The sequence below is a fragment of the Xenopus laevis genome, chromosome 1S (genome assembly GCF_017654675.1).
Source record: "Xenopus laevis strain J_2021 chromosome 1S, Xenopus_laevis_v10.1, whole genome shotgun sequence".
Classification (NCBI taxonomy): domain Eukaryota; kingdom Metazoa; phylum Chordata; class Amphibia; order Anura; family Pipidae; genus Xenopus; species Xenopus laevis.
This window is the reverse complement of record NC_054372.1, coordinates 90,700,166-90,714,804: the sequence shown is the minus strand read 5'-3', so window position 1 is coordinate 90,714,804 and position 14,639 is coordinate 90,700,166. Positions and strand designations below refer to the sequence as shown.

The following is a 14,639-nucleotide window of genomic DNA, read 5'->3' as shown; positions in this document are numbered from 1 at the left end:
AACAGACATGTGTATCTATGGTGCTACATCCAGTGTGCAAAGGGAAGTCAGCACTCACAATCTTATTTACGATCATCTAAACAAATTATTTGCCTATCCTGAATGTTCGGAGGAGGCATTAGTAGGTTAAATTATCGTTCCCTACACCAAAGTGCTTAAATATTGACTATACATACGAGGGTCAAACAGAGCTGACCGCTGCTAATTGAGGTTAATCAGCTTTCGCTCACCCTCCTTCCTGAAAGATCTCCTGCTGACTTTTTTTGTTTCTATTAGTTTCTGCAACAGAGAAAGAGTTCTATAATAAACTGTACACAAGGATGTTGCCCCAGTCTAGTGCTACAGACCTATGCTGAATTCTAGTTTACTGAGCGAAAGGGGGTATTGTCAAGTGTGGTCTGAATACAGCACAGTTGCAGTTGCAGTTGCCTAAGGCATAGAATAAGGGCTATTCCACACGGGGAGATAGCCTTGCGGTTGCGGCGACAAAGCGCCGCGCCAGTCGCCGCGAAAATGCGCTTTTCAACAGTCGCCTGAAAATGCCTCGCCAGGCTTTTTCAGGCGACTGTTGAAAAGCGCATCGCCTCGTGTGGTTAGCACAGGCGTTTTTACATAGGCGCCCATACAAAACTGTCGCCTGCGCCGGTCGCGGCGACTGGCGCGGCGCTTTGTCGCCGCGACCGCAAACGCAGGGCTATCTCCCCGTGTGGACTAGCCCTAGGGGCAGACAATATTAATTAACAGCTATGCATGCTTTGAAAAAATATAAATTGGATTTCATGTTTAATTTTATTATACAGATTTTTGTGTCTGGATGACAGGTCCACTTTAATGTGATCTGAAACTTTAAGGGGATTGAGGGTACTGCTGTCTACCACAAGACACCCTGCAAGCCTGACATCTCTGAAAAGTAAAAATAACCTTTACCAACGTGCACAAATATTCTATTGTGCTACTGTATGACCTTGTTATACTCTCCAACTAAAATGCCTATTTCACAGTGATTTGGCTAGCATTGTAGGTTCCGAAATAAAACTAGAGATTTTTTTCAGATCATGTTACAGTCTAACCGCTTAGCTGTTCAAGCACATTTCAGGGCGGATTTTGATGGATGGCTTTTATTTGTCTCAGAAGCAGCAACTTAATGTAGAATGGGTAGAAAGTAGTTTAGATTTTACTCTACTTAGTTCTAGTTGTTGCAGTGTATATAATTGTTTAGCTGCAACACAGAAAGCTGCAACCCTTTCTATGTAAGTAAGGATCGGCTGAGAAAGTACAAAACTGCATAAATAATTTAATCACCAATCATTACAAGACTATATCCACCTATGACGATTGTCATTGTGCCTATCATGAAATCAACCAGGTGATAATTAATAGGAGCTACATTATTCGTTATATGCCCTCCACTTAAACAGATGCAAACTGTGACAACATAAATCTCTATTGCCTCAAAAAAGTTAACCACAGAATGAAAAACACACATTGATAAGCCTATGAATTTGTCATTATTTAGGGTGGATTTTAGCATTCCAGTTAGATCACAGCATTTATTTATCAGGCCACTCAAATTTGGCATAATTGCATCACAGTCTATTTTATTCATCCCATGAAACCTAATCATTTTCTAAAATTCTAAGGAATACATTTTGAAGATTGCATAAATTCACAGTTTGTGTCAGTCTCATGCACTCTTCACAAGTGTGTATATTTGTATCCCAACAACAACACCACAAAATAGGTCTGTAACGTTATCAATTTAAAACCACAAATTATATGCATATCCTGCAGGAGTAATTAACAGTTGGTTTAGGTGTGTGCTGCAGACTGCACTGGCGTCTATATGGCTATGCTCTATGAATCCATATTGGTAATTGTAAACTGTAGCCCCCTAAAATAAGTTTTATACTCACCTTCAAGAGGCTGCAGAATTTCAGGGGCTGCATTGCTGGGATCTCCCAGAATATATTCTATTCTGGAACACAGACACATTGCAAAAGGTGTAGAAGTCACCCAGTCATAACTTTAAGTCTTGTAAACCCTTCTTTACTCCCTAATTTATCGACACCACAAGAAAAGAATATTCCCTCTTACATGAAACTCTGCCTCTCCTTTTATTCTTTTTTAATTTTGTCCTCCTCCCATGCCCTGCAGGCTGCAGGGTGCTTTTGGGATGGGGGAGGAGAGGTCTCCACCTATTCAAAGCAGCATACTGTCAAGCTGTATAAATACAGCATACAATCAACCAGAAGAGTATATGGGAGGGGACTTGATGACAGAGATATTCAGGGGATTACACTACCTCACATACCAGAAGTGCCAGATCCCTCAGAACAAAAGAATTACATATTTAATGAGAACAACAGCTTTGGCTGCCCATTCCTGTCCTGGTGGGTACGATGTGGAAATTACCTTTTTAATAAAGACCAACCACAGAGTTAGTAAAACTGTCCTTATAATTTTATCAGGGTGAAGGTAGAATGACATCCACTTGTCCTAATAATCTTCAGTCAAATAAGCAAAGTGAGTTTTGCCTGCCATAGAAATCTCAAGTTATGGGGTCATTTTGCATTACATTACAAAGAAAGCAATTACTGTCTAAACGTGTTCTAATGACCTGCAGTTAGAAGGTCACAAGCCAGAAGCTCTCCTAATCATTTCCAGTCTAGAAATCCTGCATATTTTAGCATACCACCCTGAATGTGCAATACTGCTCCGGTCAGGAGATCAGCATCCATACACATTAAAAACAATATATCTCAATAACCCGCAACAAGCATTTACATTTCAAAAAAACAGAAAACAAAGAAAGTTTTAGTCTGCCCGATGATTTACTATTATTTTTTATAGAGTGTCAACAAATTCCACCTCAATTTAAAGAGATAACACATCATTCATATCAGTCCCTGCCTCAGAGGAGCTTAAGGGTGGCGGCAGACGGGGAGTTTAGTCGCCCAGCGACAAATCTTCTCTACTGTGGGCGGATAATCTCCCCAAATGCCTTCCCGCTGGCAAGAATACGAATCATCGGCGGGATGGCATACAAAACGCTTCGGATTTCCGAAGTTGCCCAAAGTTGCCTCACGAAGAAACTTCGGGCAACTTCGGAAATTCGAAGCTATTTGTATGCCATACCGTCTGCCACCAACCTCAAATCTAAGGTTCCTAACACATTCACACACAGTGGTCAATTATATCTCGAACCAATTAACCTGCCCGTAAGTTTTTGGGTGTGGAGGTTAAGTGTGTCTTTTATCTCAAAATAAGAGACCAGCTACCAAAGCATGTGATTAACATTATCACAGGAAGCAGCTTACTACATAAACCATGCTGCAGTCAGACAAGCAAGTGTCATATTAACCTATCTGTAATAATTAGTCTTCCATTCCCATTGCACTAGAGCAGTGATCCCCAACCAGTAGCTCGTGAGCAACATGTTGCTCTCCAACCCCTTGGATGTTGCTCCCAGTGGCCTCAAAGCAGGAGCTTATTTTTAAATTCCAGGCTTGGAGGCAAGTTTTGGTTGTATAAAACCAGGTGTGCTGCCAAACAGAGCTTCAATGTAGGTTGAAAATCCACATAGGGGCTACCAAATGGCCAATCACAGCCCTTATTTGGCACCACAGGAACATTTTTCATGCTTGTGTTGCTCCCCAACTCCTTTTACTTCTGAATGTTGCTCACGGGTTTAAAAGGTTGGGGATCCCTGCACTAGAGCATATATATTAACCATGTTTAGGCATGTATTTGGAAGTCTCAGCCCTAGTGCTTCCTACACTGAACAAATACATAGGGAAGAATACCTGTCAAATGATCCCTTTCTCCTGGGACACTCCCAAATTACTTTGCAAAAAAGGGGCAGTGTTTTCTGAAAATGGTAGACATAATGGTGAATTAAGAATGGACTGGGCAGATCAAGGCATAGCTAAATAGGCTAAATGAAAAGAATTCATACAATGTGTATACAGAATAACTAGCTTAATCTCGCCAAAAGATACATGGGGGCAAATTCACTAACCTCCGGAAATTCGCCAGCAACGGCTTCGTCACATTGCCACACTTCGTCAGACGAAAATTCGCCAGGACAACTCGAATTCACTAAAATGCGAAGTTGCGTCCAGGGCACCGAACGATGGCGAAGTTTCGCTAGTGTTAATTCAGCAAGCAAAGCGAAGTTGCGCTAGCATTGGCTAATTTGCATACGGCAGGAAGTTAAAGTTCAATGGACATATATGTTGCAGCAAATACATTACATTACACAAGCCCGGAAAAAACATAATAAAAAAAAATAGAGTTGTTATATTGCTCTGCACATGAGCCCAATGTATAGTTTATGTGCCATATGTTAGGAAATGTAGGGGGGAAGCCGGGTACCCTAAAAAATTACGATCTTTTGCAGCCTATCACCCTGAAAAACTGAAAAGTCACCAGGGCTACTCTGTTGCACTTTGCCTGGTCTGAGGAGGTGAAGGCAAGTCTGTGCAAGAGGTAACGTTCATTAAAATCTGCATCTTAGTGAATTCGCGTAGTTATGTCCATTCGCCAGAGCGAAAATTCGTCTGGCGTTAGAGTGCGAAGTACCACTATATATCTCCTTCGCTAGCGAATTTATGCCAGCACCCATTACTAAATTGGGGAAGTCCCGAAATGATGTTTCGCCAGCGCTAGTCACGTCGCCCTTTAGTAAATTTGCCCCATGGTGTCCATGCAGAGGTGATTCTGTGAGGGAAAAATATACAAAGTGCACTACTGAGAACTGTGGGCCATCACCTCAATAAATGTACCCCAGAGCACAATGTCAGGCTTTAGAAATACCAGCCTTAGGCCAGAGGATCAGTGTATATCTAATATCTACACACAGGGGCTGGCATCTTACCCCCAACTGATGAACAGGTACTGCACTTTATCTAAGCCAAATGACTAAGAAGTAACAAGCATGCTTTATGTTTACATACATTTGTTAACTTGCACCAATAATAATATATAATATATTTGCAATTTAAATGTCTCTCTGCCTTAGCCTATATCTGTTCCATGCATGTCCATGCCCGTGGACAAATATTCAGTCTGTATTGGTTCAAACTATACATTGCTTGACTTTGTCCTGATAACCAGCAATAAAGATGTAAGCCTACAGAGATGTCCAGCTGAGGGCCAGATGCTGCCCTACAACAGTTTACACTGTACTATATTCCCCATTACACCCCAGCTTCCTGATGAGCTATCTATTTAAAGTGGATATGACCAGTGAACATGTGGGTAAATCAGATAATCACGCCACTACACAGAGGGCAGCAAAAGTCTGTGGACACCCCTAGTGGCTCCCCATCTTCTTTTCTGCTGATTCACTGCACATGCTCTGTGTCTTACTGAGCTTAGGGACCTACTCACAATATACTGTATAAACAGAATATAAATATCATAATATCAGGCTGACTAGTAAATAATTTAGATAATAAGTACATGGAAACGCTGAAACCCCTAAGCTTAGCTTCTCAACAACTCAAACTCAAATCACACTGAGCATGTGCGTGTCACTGACACAAAATTCAAGATGGGGAGCTCCTGTGACAATATTACGGAATACGTTCAGTATATAAAATACTGCATTTCTAAATATGGCATATTTATAAATGGCTCCCTTTTACTAACATTCAGATATATATAAAAAATTAAACATGTAGTATTCTGGTTTGGTTGTGGAATAATGCAGAAGAAGGTATTTCCCACAATAAGTCCATACTGCTGTCTATAAAACCCGTCCGCTTAAATAAATGTAAATTGGCAGCGAGATGGCACTCAGAGCGATTCATTTTCCAAAGTCGTCTGAAGTTTCCTTGTGAAAAGAGTGCTAAGTGTTCCAAAAATACTTTTAGTAGCGTCTCGACCTTTTTGCTAAGATCAAGTGTAGCATCTGTTCTTATTAGTGAGGCAGAGAGGCACTTCATCCTCTGGCCATGGGCTGGCAGCTAAATTTAGCCCAAGATGTACCCCCAAGATTTGGACTCCTGGGGAGCTGGACACAGTGATGAAAGGACACTGCTGCACTGGCACTTTGCACTAGGCACTTTTTACTGCAACTGCTCCTAAATCCCCAAGCCTTTTGGCAGAAATTTTTAAAATCTGGCTGGGGCAGTACACTGCTGCACTCTTTTATGAATTTTTACTGCTATTTACTTTTATAAAGCACTTATTTTGCACTTTTTGGATTCAGTGCACTGGCCTCCTGGGTTAAAGCATGGATGTAAGGGGGGGTGGCCATTAGGCTCTTTCCCCCCCTGAACTCTGGCTTACGAAGCCACAACCTGACATTGGGACTTCTTTGGATGTCCACTGGTTATCCTGCAATTTAGAAGCCTTTTGGTTGGAGGGGAAAAGATAAAGGGACCCCCTTAGGCTTGGGGCGAAGGGGGTTTGAAGACTCTTCAGGGGATTGGGGATAAAGGGGCTCCCCCTACCCTCGGCGAATGGGAGTCCAAAGACTCACTTGGTTTATTGCCTGCTTGTACATATGTGTGTTTGTGCATACACATTGCCTTGTACCTGCCTGTCCAAAAGCTGTATTTGAAACCAGCGGTATTAATAGAAACTTGGTCCATTCTTTGCAGCAATAACAGCTTCTATTTCAGTGAAGCTTTGTATGCTGTAGCATTAAAGTTTTCTTTCATTGGAGCTAGGGTCCTTTTCCCGAACCATAAAAAATGTTATTCCTTTACCAATCTTTACAACTGGTATCACACATTCAGGTAGCTAGGCATTGGCAAACACATAGACTTGTCCATCAGACTGCCAGATGGTTCATCACTCCAGGCAATGCATTTCTACTGTTCCAGATGCCAGCGCTACTGTAAGGGAAAAAACTCACCAACGCCATTCCACAATCCAAGATGGCAGCGCCCTGTCCTCCCACATAGTTCTTTCTGGTCGCAGCACTGTGACGCCAGCTCCTTCTCGCCAGCCGATTGGACGCCAGCGCTGGAATGTAAACATGCCAGTGTCAACGTCATAACGTCATCACGTCCAATTTTGGCGCCAAAGGAGCCTGAAGACTGCAACATTGCCCAAATATAGGTTTTGCTTTGTGCATTCCTGGATGTGATTCTAGTATTGTTATATTGATTCCTGTGTACCGACCTTTGCCTGTTTAACAGTTTTGACCCTATTCTGCCTGGATTGACCACTTTGCCTGGACTCTGACCATTCTATTTCCAAACCCTTTTGTACCTTGAACTTTGTTTGTTGAACTGCCTCCTCCTTGGTCCGCACTCCATACTGAGCCTTCGGGCCCTTACAGCTACAGACTTAATTGATAAACTGGCTTTAGGCAGCACCCCCACAGCAGGGCTAGCAAAAAAGGAACAGTGATCCCTGCCAGGCTCAGATTTGTAGGCAGGCAACAAATCCAGGATTGCACGGTAGTCGGTGCGAGTCGAAGTGTGATTGGGGCTGGGTGGGTTCAAGGGAGAACTAGGGACATAGGCATCTTGAATTCTGGCCCTGCTCCCTGCACTAGAAGTAGCCTCCACTCGGCTGATCACTGAAATGCCCCAGTTCCAGCAAATAATTGGCATTTCAGGATACTTTGAGCCAAAAAGGTTTAGGATTCAACATGGTGCAGCAGTTTACTAGCTTTACCACTGTCCCCCTAATAAGCAACCAGTCTCTCTCACATCATACAGACCTGGCAAAATCACAGGCCTTTTAACATATTTACTTGCATTCAATTGAACCAAGAACAAAAGTGATTTGTACTCTCTGACCCCAGAAATATTTAAAATATTTTCTTCCATGGATAACCAGCACAGGGGATTCTAGCTTAGTCCTAACTTCCACCAGCAGAAAAATGTCTAGTGACAGCTGGAAACACAGGTTTTCTATTCCTGACTTGTACTGTTGGCTGCTCTATAATATAGACAACAAGATTTTGAGATTAGATGTACTGTATGTCCTTACACTGAAATAAAACTTCTGCATAACTAAAAGGCATTATAAGATTTTCCTCCGTAACTTTGTGTCAAAGTGCTGTGTCTTCCTGCAAATTGTACCCTGCATTTTAAATCAACAGTGTTCAGAAATCTGCTTTTCCATGCTGAATACAGTGTTAGCTGCATTCCAGGGTCATTCCAGGGTCAGACTGGTCTGGCTGGACAACAAGGTTACCCCAGTGGACTCCAGCCCCCGCTCACCCAGGCCCAGGTATAAGTTGTGCATGCAGGGGGGAAAGGGCTGGCAGTAGGTGAGAAAGCAGGTGGCGGGGCCCCTGAGGTGGTGTGGGGGCCTCTGGGGTAGCAGCGCTGGTGGGCCTTGTACACCTAGTCTGACGCTGCCATCCCCTAACTTACATGTCATAACAGACATGAAAGTTACAGGCAAGGATGGTATTTCCTTCTGCCTGGTGATGCTGCATTATGCATCTTCTACCAGATTTTTTATCTGTCATAAAGTGCAGAGTGCAGCCAGACACCGCACAAAATGAGTATTAAGGGGGTGAGCCCATACTTGCATTACTAAAACTGTCCAGAAACTTGCTTGTCAAAAATCAAGGATAAAAGTTGCTCATTCCTTTCATGCTATAATAACCTATAACCTTTTTTAAAGGCTTTCAACAAAAGTTTGCAACATCACTGGTTGGATTTGCTTCCAATAAGCTATAAGATCATTACTGATGTTCAGCACTGCTTATGGTTGATCTGGTGTGGTTTGCAATCAGTGATTCACTTCATCCCACACAGTTGGGATGAGATCAGGGCTCTGTACAGGCCAGTTGCAGGGCAGCTCCAGTCTCAGCAAACCCATTCTGTACAGAGGCATTGTTTTGCATGTTAGAGGAGATTAAAGGGATTTTGTGATTTTACCGTGTAGTTTATTTATTTCTAAATTGCACTGTCTACACTGCAAATAATTCACTCTACCATGTAAAATGTCATTCCTAATCCAACAAGTGTATTTTTTTGTCTTTGTAATATTAGTGTGTAGGCAGCCAGCTCAGGTCATTTTGCCTGGTCGTGTGCTTTCAGAAAGAGCCAGCATGGACCTGCTTTCAGGCAGGCTATTGTTTCTCCTACTCAATGTAACTGAAGGAGTCACAGTGGGACATGGATTTTTAGGAGTGTTGTTCTTATATCTACCAGGGAGCTGTTATCTGGTTATCTTCCCATTGCTCTGCTCATGGGCTGCTGTGGGGGGGGGGGAGTGAGGGAGGTGATATCACTCCAACTTGCAGTGCAGCAGTAAAGAGTGACTGAAGTTTATCAGAGCACAAATCACATGACTAGGGGCACCTTGGAAACTGACATTATGTCTAGCCCCATGTCAGATTTCAAAATTAAATATTAAAAAATAATTTTGCTCTTTTGCAAAATGGATTTCAGTGCAGTCCTGTTCTTTCCCTTTGGAATTTTCCAGAACTTTTGACGCATGCGCAGTTGCCAATAACGGGAAGACTGCTCCAACTGCACATGCGCCAATACAACGCTGACTTTCAGAAGAAGACTGGAGATCCAGATGGTGGCGCCCATGAGCTCCGCTGCGCTTACTCTGCACTGATACGTAAGCAAACTCTTAGGAGCAATTTCAGAGGTAACTAACTATGCGGGGAGGGGGACTAACTAGGTTAGTAGGTAGGGGCTTTTCTTATTGGGGGGTTTAGTTCTCCTTTAAAGTGATATATTCCTAAAGCTGTTATTGTGCTCGAAAATCTCTATTATCAGTCTATGGCTAGCTACTGAACATGGATGTTTCCTGCAACATATGCATCCAAAGAAACAGTATTTATTAGTGAGTCGTGAAGAGCAAAAAATTTTACCAGCTTTTAAAGTGAAAAAACGCCCATAGACTCAAATGTATTGTAAAAAAAAATAAATAAACATTGCTCGGCTTGGAAAAAGCTGCTGCAAAAAAAGTCCATTGACTTTAATGCTTTATGCAAATTATCATCTTATTGCAAATTTCTCAGCAAAGCAAAACAGGACAGATTCGCCCATTATTATTAGTGAGTGTTAGTGAGCACAACCACAAGTGACTCCAGCAGTTCATTAGCCAAAACCTTCTTGTGTCTTTTAAAAGCCAAGAGAAACTTAACTGTCTGGCGCAGGTATACAATTTTTGTTTAAGACTCAAAGAAGTATAACAGTCACCCCTGAATTCTAGTTTCAGCATTAGCAGGATACTGGTTAAAAGCAAATAGGAGAATCAGAAAGATCATATTCAAAGCAGAACTTCCCTATAGTTTCTTACTTCTGCTAAAACCAGCAACATGTTTACAGTTTTTTCATGGGCTGCAAAATGTAACATTTACCAGAAGCTTTTGGAGGTCAAAACAATGGTCAATGTATGTGTTAAACTTCTATGTATCTGACACTGCTTGCTACGTAGAGGGTGTACCATACTCTGAAAAAGCCTGAAAAGCACATATATGTATCCTTAGCAATCTTGTACAACTGGTTACCAGCAATGCAGAAACAAGATGCTGTGCATGCCCCCAAAGATGTTTACCAATGAATTTATACAAACAGCACCTCTAAAACAAGATATAACATTGTTTCCTAATGCATAGAAACCAGGGTTCTATTTTTACATGTCCCCTAACAATTTAGGGTCTACACAATAACATTGACATAAGATTACCAAACTGAGACTGATTTATAGGAACTTCCTAACCTACTACTAATTTTATCTAATTATTGTTTTCCCAAGTCTCGATCCCATGGTGCTAAAGAAAGGGATACATTTAACTGGAGATCTGTGAGACCTCTTCCCATTGTCCTGTGACCTGTCCTTTACCTCAGCTTCTTCGAACCAAGAAGGTTACATTACATACTAAACAGTTCAACAAAGAAGTACATACAGACCTTCACTCCATAAAGAAGTGGTGACAACAGTTGTGGGATAAATCCTTTAGCCCCTGTCAGCGGGCTTTGGGGTAGAAGGTTATATAAACCTGCCTTGATTGCCTTCAGTTTAACAGGGAGTACAGCTAAACAGACAATGAAAGGCAATAATAAATTCAGCCTCTAGAATTACATACCAAACAGTGTATAGTTCCTTGTCTGGTCCAGAACTAGCTAATATGTTTTTGTTGGGCCAGACTTGTGTGAACAGAAAACTTTTGTATGCCACAAACCTAACATGCACAGGCAGATAGGCAAACATTGACTGGTAATTTGGTCACTAGGCTTTTAAATTGGTCAAAAATTACCAAAACCCAACTTTTGCCTGTGCATGGTAGATTGGTGGCATACAAAGATTTTCTCCTCACTGTCTGGCCCAACAAAAGCATATTGACATATTTTACTGGGTATTTCACTCGTATTGGGTATTTAAATCTATTAATATCTAGCCTAAAATCTATGAATCTATCTGTATTTTTATGCTACTTTTTCTGTAGTTTTCTGTGCCAATCTTTTTTTACTGTTATATAACGATGATACAGATTCACAAAAGATTACATTTCATTTTGTAATTTTGAGCAAAGAAGAACCAACCAAAACCACAAGCTTTGGCAGATCACTTTTGCACCTGCTAAAGCTTAATTTAAAATGCAAATCAAAAATGTTTTCACTCAAAAATACAAGGAAAGCCCCTCAATTACACCTGCAACTATATTTACGTTACGAAGAACATAACAAATCATGCTGAGCACAACTAAAAAACAAGTAAAAGAAATATGCTCAGTTAGAAAATGGCTGAATAAATTATTTATTTATAACTTTTAATATGTAGATTAAAAGGAAAAATCCAGGAAAAACATTAAAATCAGGGAAGGAACATGGAGACGAAAGACCGAAAGTAGGGGGTAGGCAGTCAGTGTCAATGCGCTACAGAGCCTAATTGGCTTGCAGCCAGCTGCTGAAGTCACCTTAAGGATACCCCTTCAGTAGACCATTGATCAGCCACCCCTTCACCCGCAAACAGCCCTTCCCCATTGCACAGACAAAGAAAGGTTGATTCTGCGCCATGTGAACATGAACAAATAGCAAGCCTGCCTGGCTGAATTACTTTTCCGCACTGAAGGCGTAAATAACAACATTGAAGAGTTCTACCTCTTGATGCTCTGCCGATATCACCAACCTCTTCACCTACAGAGCACCCCTCCCAGTTCAGTGGGTAGAGAATAAGCTGTAGTAATAAGCTGTAGTATCAGTCATGTTCAGCCCCCCGCCTAATGCGCCTAAATGACCTGATTTGTATTTTTATTGAAGGTCCACGTTAAACTTCCCTTAATACTTCAGTTTTTGAGATGGTTGTGATTATATGGATTTCTGCCTAGCTTGTTTTTCTTACTGCCAACTAAAGGATAATGCATATCTAAATGTCTTGCCTTGTTGTAATAAGGGAGAATTCATATCATACTTACTGTTATTCTTTTTTCCTGGAGTTCCTCCATGGCAGCAACTAATGGGTTAACTGCTTTCCTCATGAAATGGGCAGGCATAGCAAGTGACCGATTACCAAAAGTTTAAATACCACCTCCCCCAACCCTCATCACATTGTCTTAATTAAAGTGTCTCAGGGTAGAATCATTTGCTTCTATGGAGGAACTCCAGGAAAAGAGAATTACAGTAAGTATGATAAGAATTCTCAATTTTCCTGATTTCACCAAGGCAGCAACTAAAGGGATTTAAAAAGCTTCTAACATAGGGGAGGAAGAGAGACACACACACATAATATTTGCATTCAAGATCATTTTACTGAGTTGTAGAAGCCTCCAAAACTTTACGGTCAAATGCCTTAAATGAACGCTTCAGTGTAAAAATAACTGGGTAAATAGATCTCAATAAAAAATGTTTCTAATATAGTTATTTAGCCAAAAATGTAATGTATAAAGGCTGGAGTGACTGGATGTCTAACATAACAGAACTGACTACTTCCTGTTTTACAGCTGTCTAACTCTGAGTTGGTCAGTGACTTGAAGGGGGGCCACATGGGACATAACTGTGAGTTTGCAATTGATACTCAGCATGCAGCTCAGATTCAAAAGCAACAGTTATGACCCATGTGCCCCTCCCTCAAGTCACTAATTAGTTACTGCCTGCTAACCAGTCAGTGGAAACCAAGAGAGCTGAAAAGCAGGAAGTAGTGTCCTGGCTATTATATTAGACATCCAGTCACTCCAGCCTTTATACATTACATTTTTGGCTAACTATATTGAATATTTTTTGTATATTTTTTTTTTTATTTTGCACTGCCTATCTATTTACCCAGTTTTTATTTTTACACTGAACAGTTCTGCAAATTCTCTCTGTTGAAGCAACCTTTTCTGCTGCCCATGATGCTGCCACTGCCTTTACAGAATGTGCTGTAATTCCTGACGGCACCTCCTGATTTGCTCTATGTAGTCTCTCTTAATCACTGAGACAAGTCATTTAGATTTGGTGACTTTTGTAGCTGGAAGACCCCTTGTTATTCCTGATGGAATGACAAATAGGTTAGTCGCTTTTCTCCACAAACTTGGTTTCTGAATATACAGTAAATCTTCAAACTCCTCACTGGATCTAGAGGATGAGATGAGTCTGTTTGTTTAACTTCAGAGTCTGAGAAGGTAGGCAAAGACAATCTCTCTCTTCAAATGAAAGTGAGATACCAACATAGGTAATGATGATGGAACCGGCCTCAAAACGGCTGTTTCTGAGTTGCATACAGTAAATGGAGGTTCCAAAGATCTGAAACTCGGCTTGCCGGGGCCAAGGCTATAAGGAGAGCTGTTTTTAGCATCACAAAATAATCAGAGACCTCTTTTAGAAGTTGAAATGGAGGAGCCAAGATTCCTTGCAACACCAATGACATCAGGGGGCTGAAAATCTCTTGATTGGAAGTCTTAACTTCATGATTGCTTGAAAGAATTAGGTGTTTTACTGTGGCTGGATAGTTATAAATGTGTCTAGAACGAGGATGTTTACATTTTATGTCTGGTGCTTTGTATTGTTTCCCCTCCCCCAACCCCCCCAATCCAGTCTTTCTATACCCCTTCTGCCCCTATACCCTCTTCTCTTTTGCCCAGCTATGATTTATGAGAGCTGTCAAAGCCGAAACATGCACTATTAGTGCACTCAAGCTCAGCTAAAGCATGTCTGAATAAAACTGATTAATCGATTCTTTCTTTGCAAAGAAAATATACTTCTCCCAATGTGAAAGTACGTAGCATTAGTTGACCTCTTTCTTGCTTTCAACAAGAAACAACTGGCTAGGAAATCACTCTCTGTAAAAGTCTTGTCTGTTCAATCTCCACTCCATTAAATTAAGGAGAGATGGGTCTAAATTTAGAACTGTGCCCTGTCTCAGGAGCCCATCTTGGCAACTTCAAAGGTGGCCTCCTCGCCAAACTCTTCAATAGAGGGAACCATGGTCGTCATGGTTAGTAGGGTATTTTTGCAATAACCCTCACTCACAAATCTTCATCAGCACTGCTTGGATCACTGAAATTGGGGCAAAAACATATCCTTGACTAAAGTTCCATGTAATTGACAAGGCATCCACCCCCAATGCTCTGTGATCTGGTACCATGAAAAAAAGTGACACAGTTTGGTATTCCAGGCTCTTGCCATGACAACCACTTGTGGACTTGTTATCTAGCAAAACATTTATTTCTTGGTCCAGCACCCACTTGTTGTGATTGACAAATTTACTGCTGAGAAGATCTA

At 41.3% G+C, this 14,639-nt stretch overlaps 1 protein-coding gene across 6 annotated transcripts in view; it reads right to left on the bottom strand.

The window, feature by feature from the left end:
- Positions 1–14,639, bottom strand: part of arhgap45.S (Rho GTPase activating protein 45 S homeolog) — a 59,955-nt gene that overhangs the window by 30,853 nt on the left and 14,463 nt on the right. For 2 of the 6 annotated variants that reach the window (XM_041579905.1, XM_041579906.1), the window contains exon 1: positions 1,914–2,182. The exons of the other annotated variants lie outside the window; for them this stretch is intronic. In XM_041579905.1, the coding sequence (XP_041435839.1) occupies positions 1,914–1,992 (79 nt within the window). In that variant the 5' untranslated portion in view covers positions 1,993–2,182. Of the gene's footprint in view, positions 1–1,913; positions 2,183–14,639 lie in introns of those variants that run through there. 6 annotated transcript variants of the gene reach the window in all.